The 15,812-nt window shown below is 30.0% G+C and overlaps 1 protein-coding gene, 2 long non-coding RNA genes and 1 other non-coding gene across 5 annotated transcripts; 2 read left to right on the top strand and 2 right to left on the bottom strand.

The window, feature by feature from the left end:
- Positions 1–3,126: 3,126 nt before the first annotated feature.
- On the top strand, positions 3,127–3,199 carry TRNAA-AGC (transfer RNA alanine (anticodon AGC)). Its single transcript has one exon. It is a non-coding gene; the product is annotated as a tRNA-Ala (tRNA).
- LOC133676411 (uncharacterized) lies at positions 3,152–4,347 on the top strand. Its single transcript, XR_009835601.1, has 2 exons — positions 3,152–3,573; positions 3,985–4,347. It is a non-coding gene; the product is annotated as an uncharacterized LOC133676411 (long non-coding RNA).
- LOC133676410 (uncharacterized) lies at positions 3,532–4,092 on the bottom strand. Its single transcript, XR_009835600.1, has 2 exons — positions 3,877–4,092; positions 3,532–3,749 (listed from the first exon to the last, which is right to left on the bottom strand). It is a non-coding gene; the product is annotated as an uncharacterized LOC133676410 (long non-coding RNA).
- A 469-nt stretch (positions 4,348–4,816) lies between the features above and the next one.
- On the bottom strand, positions 4,817–11,216 carry LOC133676409 (phosphoinositide phosphatase SAC8). Of its 2 annotated transcripts, XM_062098047.1 has the most exons (20): positions 10,916–11,202; positions 10,754–10,846; positions 10,538–10,665; positions 10,376–10,467; positions 10,221–10,278; positions 9,778–9,834; positions 9,553–9,586; positions 9,327–9,407; positions 9,125–9,231; positions 8,583–8,669; positions 8,415–8,492; positions 8,173–8,237; positions 6,792–6,890; positions 6,576–6,675; positions 6,312–6,420; positions 6,145–6,217; positions 5,964–6,057; positions 5,777–5,863; positions 5,228–5,303; positions 4,817–5,115 (listed from the first exon to the last, which is right to left on the bottom strand). In XM_062098047.1, exons 1-20 carry the CDS (start codon positions 11,082–11,084, stop codon positions 4,988–4,990), a joined length of 1,815 nt encoding a protein of 604 aa, XP_061954031.1. In that variant the 5' UTR covers positions 11,085–11,202; the 3' UTR covers positions 4,817–4,987. The 2 variants fall into 2 exon arrangements, 1 of the variants encoding a protein (XP_061954031.1); XR_009835599.1 differs by lacking the exons at positions 4,817–5,115; positions 5,228–5,303; positions 5,777–5,863; positions 5,964–6,057; positions 6,145–6,217 and having other exon boundaries at positions 6,389–6,420; positions 6,576–6,683; positions 10,916–11,216.
- Positions 11,217–15,812: the final 4,596 nt, after the last annotated feature.

Here is a 15,812-nt window from a genome sequence, read left to right as displayed (position 1 = left end):
TGTTAACTAAGGGTTTTTTAGATTAATTTTTCATATACTCATAATTTATTTTAATCATATTGATGTTCCATGTTAAATAACTTAAATGGAACAATAATTTCCAACAAATATTTAACCTTAAAAGTAAGTGGGATCCATTATAAATTTCCCACCAAATGTTCCCATCAACGATATTTTATTAAAACAATTTATAACAATCCCCCACATAAATGGAAATTTTTTGACCAGTTTGGAAACGACTCAAAGATTTGTTGAGAGATAGGAATTTGATAAATTACTACATCAATATAGATAGTTTTTGGCTTTGAACATTTATTAGTGAAACACTATCATATTTACTCAGCTAATTAGTGAATATAATGTCTTAAACTATTCAGTCTTGTATGCAAACCTAGACAATATTGTTCATATAGTTCTCTACCTAGAAGTTTTTTTTTTGTTCTCATTATTATGTTCATTTTAGCCCTAAACAACTCTTGAATTCATGAATGCTTTAGAAAATTCTATCCTTTTTAAAATTCCTAAAGAAATGACCATATTTCTTACTTATATTGACAATCTTTCATTAAAAGTATATTGTTGGACTCCATTTGGTTTATTAATATATGAAAATTATTAAGAGCACAACCCAACCTTTTATTATGTTGGAGTTAACACTTATTTTATCATTGGAATAAGCATGAATTAATAATTTATGAGTATTAATGAGAATGTTATATAATTTAGTTTCTTATTTGTACCCAGATCTTGGAATCACCAATTAACTAGTTATTATTACCATCATTATTCTCTTTCATCTTTAAAAGCTTTAAACCTATTCACTTCGATGAAGTATACATAAGCTCTTAAAATAAACCTTTGATAGCGAATCCACAATATTTTCCTTTGACTTTTTATAGTTAATGGAAATAATCTCATTTGAGAGCAAGTGTTTAATAGCATTATGTTTACAAAGTATATGATTTTACTATTACCATTATACATACTACTTTATGTCCTTCCAATTACAGATTGGTTGTCGCAATTAACAAATTATTGACGCTAGTTTTTGTCAACATGAAATATTCTCAATGAAATTCTAAAGCCACTTAGCTTCTTCTCCAGTTTTATTAGGGGCAATAAACTTGAGTTTCATTGAGGATCTTGGAATATACATTTGCTTAGAAGATTTATGTGACACTGCCGCTCCACTAAATGTGAAGTTATATTAACTAGTGGGTTTTAAATTCTTAGTGTCGAATATTCAATGACATTACTATATCCTTCTAGCTAGTATGTTGGGTTACCAATATAATGTAGCCTATTGCTTAAGGTACATCTCAAATATTTGAGTACTTTTAGTATTTTTTTTTAATGACCCATACTTGGATCACTGATAAATTTACTCAGTTTGCTAACTAAGCATGCAATATCAGGCGTTGTGCAGTTCATAACGTACATTAAACTTTTAATTATTCAAAAATATTCCAATTAGTTTATTCCTTTATATTTATTTTTTGATAGATGCACATTTATATCTATTGATATTTTTACAATGATATTGTCATCTCTAGAAAACTTATCGAGAATTTTCACAACATAATAAGATTTGGGATAATAGCAATTAATCAGATTCCCTAGAAATTTTTATTCCTAATTTAAACTTATTAGTTACTATTTTCTAAACAAATTTAATTATAAAATCATTATTATCTAAAATAAACATATTGTTCATATAGAAACATACAATGACATAACTTTTATATATATATATATATATATAAACACATTCATAAACTTTATTGATTTTAAACTCATTTAATAACATAATTTTATTAATTTTTTTATATTATTGTTTTTAAATCATATAATGATTGGATACATTTACAAATTTTTTTTTGTTCATTAATATCAAGCCCTTTGAATTGTTCTATGCAAATCTTTTTTGAAGGCCATCATTTAATGAAACTATCCTAATGATGTATTTAATGTTAGGATGGCTGAAGATAAGCTTTGATCATATTAATGTTCGACTACACCTATATAGCATAAGACTTTTGACTTTTTTTTTTTCATTACACTATATTTGCACCTCAAATTGGCGTTGCAACAGTAGAACATGCAGATCGTTGGCATTAATTTGCAACGCACATCCTGCACTGCCTGCCCTTTTGAGGCCGGAAAACCATCTTCTTTGACTGAATGGTTCACGCAAATCTAATTAAGAGATTGTTTATTTTTTTATTTTAAAATAATTTTTTTAAAAAATTAATTTTGTTATTATAATTTTTTATTTTTAAATTATTTTTATGTGCTGATGTTAAAAATAATTTTTTAAAAATAAAAAAATATTATTTTAATATATATCTAAAAAAACATTTTAAAACATAAACACGTACCCATCCATGTGAAACTAATACCATTATTAAAAATAAAATATTTGAAATTATCTACGCAGTATAATATAAATACATAAAAATTCATAGGTTCAATTTAAGTTTTTGCAAATTTTTGATTGAGGAGTTTTTCATTAATCTTAAAAAGATTTTGCTTTAAGTAAAATATTTAAAATAATTTTTTTCCTATCATTTTCCTGTGTCATCTTTAATTATTAAAAAATACTTCAAAAAAAATTTAAAAAATATAAATTTATTCATAATATCATTCAATAATTTCAATAACCACTTTCATTGCCTTTCCTCTCCACCAATACCAGTATTAACTACTAAAAACAATTTTTTCAAATTATCTACGCAGTTGCTCGAATTGAGGCCTTTAACTTTTCCAAAAGATTTCAATTATATTTCTTCAAATAAAGGTGAATCGAAGCTGCAATGCCATCTTGGAATTGGCATTATATATTTGGATACGAAATGCTAATAACAATTAATTAAAATAATGAATATTCAACATTATTTCATGTAAATTACAAGATAAAATTCAGGTTTCTACTGCTTCCGACCTTACATAAGACCACACAAGCGAGGCCTAGGACAAAACTGCCATTACTCCAGCCCAGATAACAGCAGGCAAATACTGCTGCGCATGTCGTCCCGCTATTGAAGAGGAAGACAGAATTTCAATTTCAAATACTCTTTTTGACATTATAATATTCTATATTGTTGAAATATGGAATGGTGAGCCAAAGGGGATGTAGCTCAAATGGTAGAGCGCTCGCTTAGCATGCGAGAGGTACGGGGATCGATACCCCGCATCTCCATTACGGATTTTGTACATTATTATAACTGAGTGCTTCATTTTTTCAGACCTGTAGATTTGCTTTTCTAACCCTCGCCCATTGTCGTTTTATGGTAATGTGTTGGTGTTTCTCTAAATGGTAATTCTATTAAGAACGGCTAAACCCATATTGACGACAAAAAAGAAAAAAAAAGTGAGATAAATATGATGAGGAAGGTGAAAGTCGTAGTAAGATCTGCCAAATCAGAATTTATAATATTTAAAATGGAAGACAGAGCTATGCATATGGTTTGCAGTTGATTCAACTAAGCTTGTTATCTGAAGCCATTTGCTTAGAAACATCAATGATGATGATTAGAGCAGGAAAAATCATCCTGCATTTTGTGCACGAGCACGGTAACATTTTCTCTTTATTCCTCGAGAAATTATACTTTACATACGGAACTAACACCAATTTTATATTTTGATGAAAAGATAAAAATGCCCATTTATTAATAACTAAGGTCACTCCTCTCTCTCAAGATTTCTCAAATTCCCCACAGAACCATCATCACAACAGTCGCCTCCTCACCCTAGCAATAAGTCAAGAGATATAATTATTAGGTTTCAAATTTATGATATATATTAATTTGGTTTATTTGGGGTCTTAAATTGAATTTAAGTGAAAACCTAATCAATTAGATTTATTTAGGTTTATACCAGTAGTTGTTGATGTCGCTAATAGTTGTTGCTGTTGTTGTTGCCTTTACTTCTGCTGTTGCTTGTTGTTGTTGCTATTACGGTGATTATTATTGATGTCGCTACCAGTGGTGGTTGTTGTTGTTGTTGATGGCTATGAATTTGGACTCGCCAAGCTTGGTCCTTGTGGAGACAAGATGTATCCATCATCAAGAGTGATCTCTATCAGTAGAAAAAAATTGGCAAAATTAATGATACACGCAACCTGTTTGATAAAATGCCTCGTGGAAATTTAGTTTCATCAAGAGTGATATCTATGCACGCAAGAAATTGACAAAATTAATGATGCACGCAACCTATTTGTTGAAATACCTCGTAGAAATTTAGTTTCTTGAAACAATATGATATTTGTTGTTGGTTATAATGGGTAAGGTTGCTTATAAACTGGTTGTTGTTGGTTATAATGCCTCACAAGGACTTATTTTCATTTTACATGGACTATTATTATTATTATTATTTTGAGATGCTTGAAATGGGTTAGTATATGATGGAGAAGAAGAAGATGAAAATGAATTTAGTTTAATTTGTTAATTTTTTTTCATCATAGATTTGAAAATTAAAAAAAAAAAAAAAGCAGGGAAGAAAAAGATGCAAAAATGGTGGTAGAAGAAAGAAGATGTAGAAAATATAAGGTCAATTGGGATATTAAAAAAATCATAATAGCAAACATATAATATTTAAATAAAATAAAATTGTTGACCAATTTCGTAGATTTCTAACTCAATATGTGAAATGAAATCAACATCAACCAGCGTAATTTTTTAAAGTAAAAGGGAAAGGGTTCCATGTTCAAAACATGCATTGGATGTTTTACGTAATTTTCCCATTAGATAATACGTTGCAGTATGTTAGTTTAATTTTAAATTTTTATATTATAATAAATATCCGGAATTATTACACGTTATTAATAAAGTCCAAGATGCAACACCATCTTAGAGTTTACATTATATATTTGGATACGAAATGCTGATAACAATTAATTAAAATAAAGAATATTCAACATTATTTCATGTAAACTATAAGATAAATATCCTGTAAAGGTTTCTAAAATGCAGCACAACCGCTTCAGAACTTACATAAGACCACACAAGCGCGGCCTAGAACAAAACTGCCTCCCGTTAGCTTTAACAACTGCCATAACTCCAGCAGTCACTCCAGCCCAGATAACAGTTGACAAATACTGCTGCGCCTGTCGTCCCGCTATTGAAGAGCAAGACGGAATGTTAACTCTTCTTAAGAAACTTTGGATTCGAAAAACAAGTGGTAAACAACTATGTTAGTTACAAATCAAAACTTGAGAACGGAGAAATACCTTGCTGAATCGTGACAGATGTTATTGTTAAACCTCCAATAATCAAAGCTGATGCAGCTGATGCCACCGGAAGATACTGCAAAATTCATTTTGCCAATTAGAGACCTCGTTATGAATAGTACTGATGAATTGTCCAGCAAGTATAAGGAAATTATCCTAACAGAACAGCTGTCTGCATATGATTTGGTGAAGAACGTGAGTACTTATCTGGTTCAGGTTTTTTAAGCTAAATGTGCTGGACATTCTCTCCAGTCAAACTGAAAATTTCAGTAGTCTCAATCTCAAACTAGATGGGTTAGATTAAATTTTGTAGTATATATTTTAAGTTGGAGTAAGTATTCCCCTACCAGGTTCTCTCTACATGAAAACAAGCATCCGATTACTGACATAAAGAACAACATCACTTCAAGATATTCAAAGATGGTGTTTTGTCGGTGCTCCTGCACATGCATTTCTGTGCTATTGGCTATAGTATGAATAACAAGACCACCGGACTGAACTACAGTAGCAATAACAGCCCTGATACACATAGGAAATAAAACTACTTACAGAGAGTGATTCGAATCCGTTAAGCTGGAATGGTGAAGGACCATTTCTGCTGACACTATAATGGCCACTTATAAGATCTAATGCGTCCTGAAAACACGTAAATTCTGTTTGGTAAGTTTTTAGATCTACAACAATCATAACTCTATTGATTTATGTTGACGTATAAAAGATAAAGAAGGCAGCTTGCCTGGCGAACTCCATCTTGAAAATTGTTCAGATAGTATCTTGAAAGGGCACTCATCCCATCTTTGATTATTCCTCCTATAGTCTGTCTTCCATATCTGCAGCATCACATTTGCAACACATACTATTGATGATATTTATAGGCAATAAATTTTTTTTAAAAAAAGAGTTCATCCTTGAATTACCTAACTAAATCCCCTTTCAAAGCATGAGTGCCGGCATATTCAAGGCTGACCTCATCACCTTGCTCAGCCCACACTGTTGACAAATACCAAATGATGCAGATGAAAAATTATAAGGTAATTCCAAATCACTGTAGAAGACTGAAGCAAAAACACAAAAGTTTACATACATGCTCTGAACTTTCCATATTCTTCACTGAACATGGTAATAAACTCAATAGAAGAAAGCACTCCTATTCTTTGCATTTGCATGGTTAAAGACTTCTGACCAAGAAAACTCTGTCGGGAGGAAAAACAGAAGTAGCTTCAGCAAAATAAAAATTGAAACATTTTTTTCCTAAAAACAGCATATATTAGGCAACCAAAATACTTGGAAAAAGGAATATCAATAAGAGTGATGACAGAGAATCACAGGAAAAATGTTCTATACCAACCTGGGTAACATTTGTTCGATCCAAGCAGTCAATGCAGTTAGATCTAATAATGCCTTTCTGCTCTTCCAATATGTTTCCTTCTGCGTCTATGAGGATATATCTGCTCAGCTGGAATAGCAATGATTAAGAACAGTATCATGGATAGCTAGCCTGCCTGGATCAGGGCATCCTTATTTATAAGAAATCAAGAACAGGACCCCATTTTGCTTTCATTACCCTTGCTTTTGGAAGTCGTCTGAGATTTGATTATATAGAATTTGAAGATTATCGAAGTTTGAGTTGCCACAGACATGATGAAAATCAAACGGAACATATCTGCAATGAGCACATGTAAGTTTTTAAGTTAATCGCAAAACATAGTTTCTTTTAAGCACATTGGCTTCTGAAGACAAGTTATACTTCATTGACAAATAGTAAAACTGCAGTCCATAAAATGCTGCTTCATTTGAGAAAAGAGAAACTACTTGTCAGACTAAACAAACGAGTGCCGGATAAACAGTTAAAAAAGTTAGTTAACTATCATGAGCACTCTTGTTAATTTATCTTGTATATGTGAAACACAAAAACTAATATTCCTGTAGGCTTCTTCTCACACCTGTAACGGCTCCTACTCATCATATATCATATTTATCAAATTCCAAAAGCAAATTCTAAGACAGCTTCTTTAAAAATTTCTCCCTCTTGATAAACAAAAAATTGAGAACAGTCAGACAGTGACTTTCCTGACATATGAAAGTTGGTTAGCTATAATAAGCACTCTTGTTAATCTATCGTGTACAAATGAAACTCAATAACTAATAAGTATGTAGGCTTCTTCCTACAGTCCTCTAATGGCTCCATACAATTTTACATTTCTCAAATTCCCAAATGCAAATTCTAAGAAAGCTTATATCAAAATTTCTCCCTCTTGAGAAACAAAACATTGAAAACAGTCGACAATGACTTTCTTGAGTAATACCAGAGAAATGAGATCAAATTTTGCCTTGAGCAGTGAAGAAAGGCCTGAATTTTGAAGGAAACAAGAGGCCCACACTATTATCCACTAACTTCCTTTGGTAGGATGGTGCTTGTTTTGCTGAATTAGTTAGCTTGACCATAAAGCCCTCATGCTCTGTAACGAATATCCATAGCATAAACATTGCTGCACCATATATCATGGCATCCTATTCTACAACCTCAATCATCAATATTCCAAGTAACCAGTTTTATTCCACTAATTAGAGTAAATATGCCTTCCTGAAGTCATAGTAATCCAATAATTAGTCCTCAGAATATTTTTTTCTGTTACATTTGCCCAAGATAATATTTCAAAATCCAAATATCAACTACAATCAAACTGAAACGTAGAAGACAGCATATTAGCAGAACAAGTGGTGATAAAATCAAATTATGTGCAATGAAAGTCTATCAAGTGGAAGACAACTAATGCTATGCAAACATGTTGCAGCAAATAGTCTGTTTGGGACTTAACCATTGATTAAAACAAGGACAAAGTAAAGACTGCGATGATTTTTTAGGAGTATTCATAGTTTTCATCAAACTATCAAATATCAGTTCCAGATCAAAATATTACATGTATGGAAGTGCAAAATGTCACCTCACATTTGGAAGCTTTTGCATTTCAGCAGCATAAGCTGTGCTTAATTGACCCTCATCACCATGCTACAACAGGGAAAACAAACAAACATGAAACATTTCTATGGTCACAAGCAAATTACAAAGGAAGTGTTTGTGGTCCAATCCAGCTGGACAAGTTATATAGCTTCTTAGGTTTTGCAATTGACAAACTATACAATATTTGCGGAATAGAGAGAAAGGCATGACAGAAAATGATCATACTTTATTGGTTAAGTCAACTGCCATGGTGTCCCCATATCGTTGGTAAAGATCATGGAAATGGCGCTCAACAACTTTTGACTAGAGGAAAAGGACCAGATAAATATGTATTAGCAAACGCATTACATCTTCAAACAACAAAAACGCATTATATTCATGGTAGAAGTGTACCGTCTGCTCATGACTAATGATTCTAAGACATGGTCTATAGCTCAAATCAACAATCTGCTCCCAAAGTAGGGGAATCGAACCTCGAATCTGAAAAGTGGAAAAACAAGTACCTATAAAGCATTGAAATAAAGCATTCATTCTCTACTATTGGGAAGAATGGAATCTTCTATCATGCGAAAACTGATTACATGAATCCAAATTCTATATTGACAATAGCAAACATGATAAATTAACTTTTTGCGATTGCACCCCAAAACAATTGAATTAAGTAACAATACTGGATCTGAAAAAGAGAATTTCCATGCTCATATGCTTCTAATACAGGAATTTTAATTCAACTATTCAGAAATTATACAATTTGAGAAAAATAATTTACAAACTTGTGATTTATCACCAATGTTCTGCCTTAAACATAATTTAAATTTATTGTGTCCAGAAGCATGCTGATGAAACAGTTTGGGAAAGGAACAACTAACTTCATACAGATACTGATAATTTTGATTCTGCAACTAGTTTCAGAACCTAATCAGATACTGATATACCTGCAACAATGAAGATCTGTAACCTTCAAGCTCCAGCAATTGCTCAGTTTCAATAAAGTTAGCAGTGTCTCCTTCAAGGTTAGCTCCTCTCCTCCACATTCGTGTCCCTAAACCACCATTATATCATATTAAAAAAATTAAAATTTCTAACATGTAGTCAAGCAGATAGCTATCAGAGTCATTGAACATAGTAATACAATACCTAGACGCCGAGTACACCTTCTTGAAACTAATGTAACTGTGGCAGATGACTCTTTTATCTTTAGCTGTGCAGCTCCAAAGCGTAAATCTTAGTTAAATGAAAACAAAACAAATAAGGGACTTTATGTGGTGTACATAATAAATGTTCCCAGAGAGAGAGACTGAGCAAGGGGAGAGGGAGGTGTGTGTTAAATAAATGACATGAGATATCAGAAACATCAGGATATTTCCTTGAAGTAGAGGAATGATGAACTCATCAAGCTGCCACCAGAAAAAAACGATTGAACATTAGAAAAATGAAACTGATTGACGATACTAACTGAAGAATTGCAAGGATATGATTGTTTAGTTTTGGAAAGAACATCCTTCTCTCTATTTTTTCTTCCAAAAGGAAAACATTATCTAAATGCTAACCCAATTATTCCTTGATTTGAATATATGTAATATCTAACCTTAAACTCAATAAGTTCTTCCAAAAGACTTTTGTTCCAAACAAATCGAGGGTCAGCCTGAAAGACAGAAGAATAGAAGTTCAACATTCTCCACAAGCATGAGTTACAGTACATGATCGCTACAGAAGAAATATAACATATAATGAAGGTTTCCAACACTTTAGGAAAGCTGATCCAACAACAAGAAGGAGAAGGTATTAAACAAGACGACAAGTGTTTTACATTGAGCTTATCCTTTACCAAAGCTTATTCAGAAAAATACATAATGCTGAATTTGAAACTACAACAGACACTCCAAAATCAACAAAAAAAGAACCAAGCAAAATATGTAAGAAAACTACACCCCTCTGTCACAGCAGTAAGTTCTCACATTTTAAAACATAATAAGTAATCTGCAGAGTTCAAATAATAACCTGTACTTAATAACTAATGTAAAATCTTACTGATTTCCAAATCGGTTTACTCATCCACCCTTCTGCTAATTTACATCTTCGCTGCAAACTGAGAACAAGCAACCAAACACACCGCATAAACACAATATTTGATAACAATACAGAACAGAACATAAAGAAAATCCTGCAAGTTAAAGAGAATCTACTTCAAAGTTATATCCGTCTCATACGAATAATACAGCCCTGGAGTTGACTCCACCACTTTCAACAGATTCATAAAGTAGGCCTCATCTCTTTTCTGCACCAAAAAAAAATTACAACTACATTCTATTAGGAAAAAAAATCACGAAACAAAGTGAAACCCTAACTTCTTGCGCAGTAGAAAACTTCAATGCCTCATTGCAAGGCAAAAACTTCATCGCAGCAATTCGGAAAACAGGAAAACCAAGAAATTTTCCAACTTCTTTCCGCGAAATTATCACAAGCATGTACGTTCCTACACCAATTTAACACAAAATTCACTCCTAAGCAGAAAATTAATGCAAGAAGTACGAAAATTACATACATTAATTAAAATCAATTACCTACGACCAATCTAATTGTGCCGACGACGCCGTAAATCACGGAGGTTTTTGACGGACTAACTGAGCTTTCATCACAACCACCACCATCATTATCTGTTCAAAATAGCAAATCGAATGAGCTTGATTAAGAATGAAAAAAATGATTGATTAAGTCTTAATTACCATTATTAAGAGGCTGGATATCGCCGTGGAGGCGACTGATAGAGAAGCCACGATTAGGAGATTCAACGGATTTGATCACGTATTTGTCGTTGAATTCTTGCAATTCTAATTGGTCAAAAAGTTTGAATCTCCCTGAAGGAGGAGGAGATGGAGAGGGGGTAATTTCCATAATTCGCTTTTGAGAAAATGGAGAAATGAAGAGAAATTTAGAGAGTTTGGAAATTTAAGAAAGTCAACGGAAAAAATACATCATAGAGAGAATGGTCAGTTTTTAACAGCCTTTTGGGTTAACGGATACCCGGTTTTTTTAGTTTCCCGAATTTTTCTAATACGGTGTGTTTTGAGTTTAATGGATTAGGGAAAGGGATCAGTAGCATAATTTTCAGACACCGTCTATGATCTGGTGCAGTTGAAAATCATTGGGTTAATTTATAAGTCATCGGTTCAATTTAAATGATTTAGTTGAAATTCATATAAATTTGGTCAGGTAAATCAAATCATAATTTCATTTTCTAGATTTTTTTATTTTAAATAAATCAATATTAAAAATTATTTAAAATAAAACTTAATTTTTATTGGATTTTAAATTATGTGAGTTATCTAATTGACCTATTAAGCTAGGTTGAGTTGAATAGATACGGTGCTAATGTTATCCAATCAGTTGAGATTTATAGAAGAAATCTCTAATTAATTTAAAAACAAGATAATTAATTATCAATTAGGTCAAAATGTTTCAAAAATCTTTTAATTAAATTTTTTTAATCAAATTCTTTCTGGAAAGACTTGGAAAGTATTAACAAACATGGATAAAAGGATCCAATTGAGAAATGTGTCAAACATTTGACACTTAATTGATAAAATCTGTTGTGTTGGACTAATTAAGGTATATCCGAAATTATATTTACTTGGCATGATATTGTGACTTGCGGGATTCTATAATTTTAGAACACGATAATCACCTAATTAGGGTATCCACCAACAATAGCTTAGATGAGATAAGTTATGGGTACCCTAATTATTTATTTAACTTTAGAATTGATCTGTTTTTGTCTTAGCTAAGATTAATCTTCTTTTGGATAAGTTTATGGTCATGATGAATTTCTTTTTATAGGAGCTTCTTTTGGGTTAATTTGATTAATTTTTAAAATTTTATATTTTGAATACTTGTTTTTTAATAATTTTTTTATAAAGAATTTTGAGATACCGATCAACTTAGTAAACAAAAATATTTATCTCTATGAAAACTTGAAAAAGTGAAATTGGTAAATAATAATAATAATAATAACAATTATTTTATTATTTCAGATATTCGATGACTTGTTGTTAATGGTATTGTAGCTACAAACATATAACCATATCATAGTTTTTATTTTTCAAATTATTTTTTATTTGAAAAATTATTAAATTGATATTTTTTAGGTATTTTCAATGATTTTATATATTGATATTAAAAATATAAAATACATAAAAAAAATTAATATATTTTTAATTACAAATACTTTTAAAGAATAAGCTGCTTACCAGACATTTGGTTTTGCTTAATAAATCACTGGGAAAACATGCTCAAGATTTTAGGGGGAGACATCACAGAACATTCCTCCTCAAGTTGGGATGGGATTGGAACTTAATGGAGACTCTGTTTAACCAAAGGGATTTCCTTGTTATCATCAGCATTCCGTTCTCTCGCCGACTGGAGGACAAGCTCATTTGGCATTTCAACAGGGAAGGCTCCCATTCGGCAAAATCAGGCTATAAAATAGCATTAGAAGTGGAGAATCTAGACGTGGGGGACGTAAAGCAGGGCGAGTGGAAGAAACCATGGAAGTTAAAACTCCCTCTCAAAATAATGCATTTTCTTTGGAGAATCGGGCATGGCTATCTCCCTACGAAAACTGAGCCCAGCTAGCTATGCATGCAGTGGGATTAGCGGATACTTCGTGTGTGCTGTGCGGCATGCAGAAGAGTCTACTGATCATCTGTGTGCTCAGTGCCCTTCTACCATGGAATGTTGGCGCGTGCTGAATGTGCAAGCTGCTACGGATCATGCGCCAGGGATGCACAATTGGCTCTTCGCACATATGAAAAGTGGTAAAAGAATGAAATATATATATATAATTAAAAGGGTCAAAGAAAAGTAATAATTCAAAATACTTAAACTTAAACTTAGTAGAATACCAAGTCTAGATGACACGAGTCTAGCTTGCTTGTAGACTCAATACTCTTTAATTCAACTAAATACATATAATTCTAGTAAGATGTCGAACTCATTACATAACAGAGCCCAAATGCATGTGGGTATGGCATATACCTTTAAGTTCAGCTACATGATTAGCTCAAGTAAATATAGATCTAGCAAGATATTATACCTAACATCATTGAGTTCAGCTACGTGCTGAGCTCGAATGCAAGTGGATCTATCGAGATGTCATACCCAACATCATTGGATTCGGTTATATATTGAGTTCAAGAACATATAAATTTGGCGAGACACCAAACTTAATGTTCTTAGGTTCAGTTATGCGTTGAGCTCAAGTATATATAGGTCTGATAAGCTGCTAGATCCATCACCCTTAAGTTTGGAATTATTCCAAGTCCAAATACATACGAAGTTGATAATTTTTTGAAGTCTCATATTAGATCACAATGATTTATTTGTTTATTTTTATGTCTTTTGACATAAAATGTTAAAAGTCAAGAATAATCTTTTTCCTACATCCCTAAATGTATAAAAGTCTTCTAAAGGTTTTCCATATTTCCATCAACATTAATATTGTATAAGAGATATTTATCCCTCATTAATATTGTGTAATAGATATTTATCCCTCATTAATACTATAAAAAATAAATAACGTTTTAACCTCTCCATTCAAGCAACATAACAAAGTTTAGAGGCTATATATACTATCTAAACCACCAAAATAAATAATTCACATTTTTTATAATCTTTATAAGTATTCATAATTTTATTTTCAAAACATTTATCATACATAACTAATAAAAAACATTTTTGTTCCTGGAATTTAAAGTTTATTATCCTATTTATTGAAATATCTTATTAAAAATTATTGATTTAACTATCAAGATATCCCTAAATCCCCCAAAAAAATAATTATTTTAGAGGTGTTAGTTCTTCTATTATCAATCATTAACTTCGTGAACTTTTTTTAAAAAAATATTAATATAAATATGTAATCATCCTTTATTCAAATACTCAAAACCTTCATTTTTAAACAATTTTGTAACATCAACCATATACATATTTAGAAGAAATAAATAATAAATTGAAAAGTTCAACAATATAATTTTTTTAGTTAAGACAAAGGTGTGTGTTATCTTTATCTTTTTTAAATTTTTTACAAGAACAAAAACGTTACGGAAACAAAAAATTCAATAAATAATTGTCAACAAATGAAAGGACATCTCTCCGCTTAAAACATCACGCAAAAGAATGGTTAATTGTTATTATTTTAAAGTGATATAATATAGATAAAACTATTAACTGGTTGTTAGTTTACAAATTAGTATTTTTATTTCGAAGAATTTATTCAAATATTGTATAGTATTTAAAACGTAATATTTTCATGTATAAATTTATATGTGATATTTGCAATAGCATTTAGTTTATTGAAAAAATAAATTAATCATTATTTTTTACTTTATTCCACTAATGATAATGCACGCGTCATATAACTAACTAGTATATTGGCCCACACTTTATAATGAGTGAATAATATGTTTTCAAAAAACATAAAAAAATTTTAAAAATATAAAGAATATTTTAAGTGTTTTAAATTCGGCGTCCAAACTAAACCCAAGGGCCTTGAGTCTGGTTGAATCTAGTGGTTATGCCTAATTAATTATTTTAATTTGTTATTAAAAAAACATTTAAACTACCATTGAAATATCATAAACTAAAATACTAAATAATTTTTTTATAATTATTTTTTATTTCTTATAAAAACAAATTAAATTATCTTTAAAGTATTCTAAACATAAATTCTAATTAATGTTTTTTTTCAAAAAATATTTTTTATAAAAAAAAATTAAACTACCCTTAAAGTATCATAAACAGAAATACTAATTAATTTTTTTATAAATATTTTTTATTTTTTCTAAAACACACACTTAAACTATTCTTAAAATATTATAAACCGAAATGCTAATTATTATTTTTATAGTTTTTTATAGAAAAAACATTTAAACTATCTTGAAGTATCTTAAATAGAAATCTTAATTTATTTATTTATTTATTATAAAAACAACATTTAAACTATTTTTAAAGTATCCTAAACAAAAATGTTAATTAATTTTTTTATACATGTTTTTTTATTTTTTCTAAAAAAATATTTAAATTATCCTTGAAGTATCCTAAACCGAAATGCTAATTAATTTTTTTATAATTTTTTTATTTTTTTTATAGAAAAACATTTAAATTACTCTTAAAGTATTCTAAATAGAAATCCTAATTAATGTTTTTATATATGTTTTTTTTTATTTTTTTCTATAAAAACCATTTAAACTACACTTGAAGTATCTCCTAAACTGAAATTTTAATTAATTTTTTTTTAATTTTTTTATTTTATTGTAAACAAACATTTAAATTATCCTATAAACATCCTAAATAGAAACCCTACTTAATTTTTTCAAAATAAAATTTTATTTTTTTCTATAAAAAAATCATTAAAATTATCCTTGCAGTATCCTAAATAATCTTTTTAAAATTTTTTTTTATTTTTTTAAAAAAATATTTAAACTACCTTTAAAGTATTCTAAACAAAAATTCTAATTAAGTTTTTTATAAATTATTTTTATTTTTTATTAAAAAAATTAAAATATCCTTGAAGTAATCTAAACAGAAATCATTATTAAATTTTTTAAAATTTTTTTTATTATAAGC

This window comes from Populus nigra, chromosome 17 (assembly GCF_951802175.1).
Source record: "Populus nigra chromosome 17, ddPopNigr1.1, whole genome shotgun sequence".
Taxonomy (NCBI): Eukaryota; Viridiplantae; Streptophyta; class Magnoliopsida; order Malpighiales; family Salicaceae; genus Populus; species Populus nigra.
Note: the sequence above shows the minus strand (reverse complement) of the source record. Positions and strands in the feature narration are given on the sequence as shown.

What these genes read in the sequence shown, in the direction of transcription:
- LOC133676409 (XM_062098047.1), bottom strand. Translation starts at nt 11,084, where the DNA reads ATGGAAATTACCCCCTCTCCATCTCCTCCTCCTTCAGGGAGATTCAAA. An exon ending in CAGTTGACTTAACCAATAAA is followed by an intron (nt 8,238 to 8,414) that starts GTATGATCATTT and finishes TCCCTGTTGTAG; the next exon opens with CATGGTGATGAGGGTCAATT. An exon ending in GACGACTTCCAAAAGCAAGG is followed by an intron (nt 6,676 to 6,791) that starts GTAATGAAAGCA and finishes CCAGCTGAGCAG; the next exon opens with ATATATCCTCATAGACGCAG.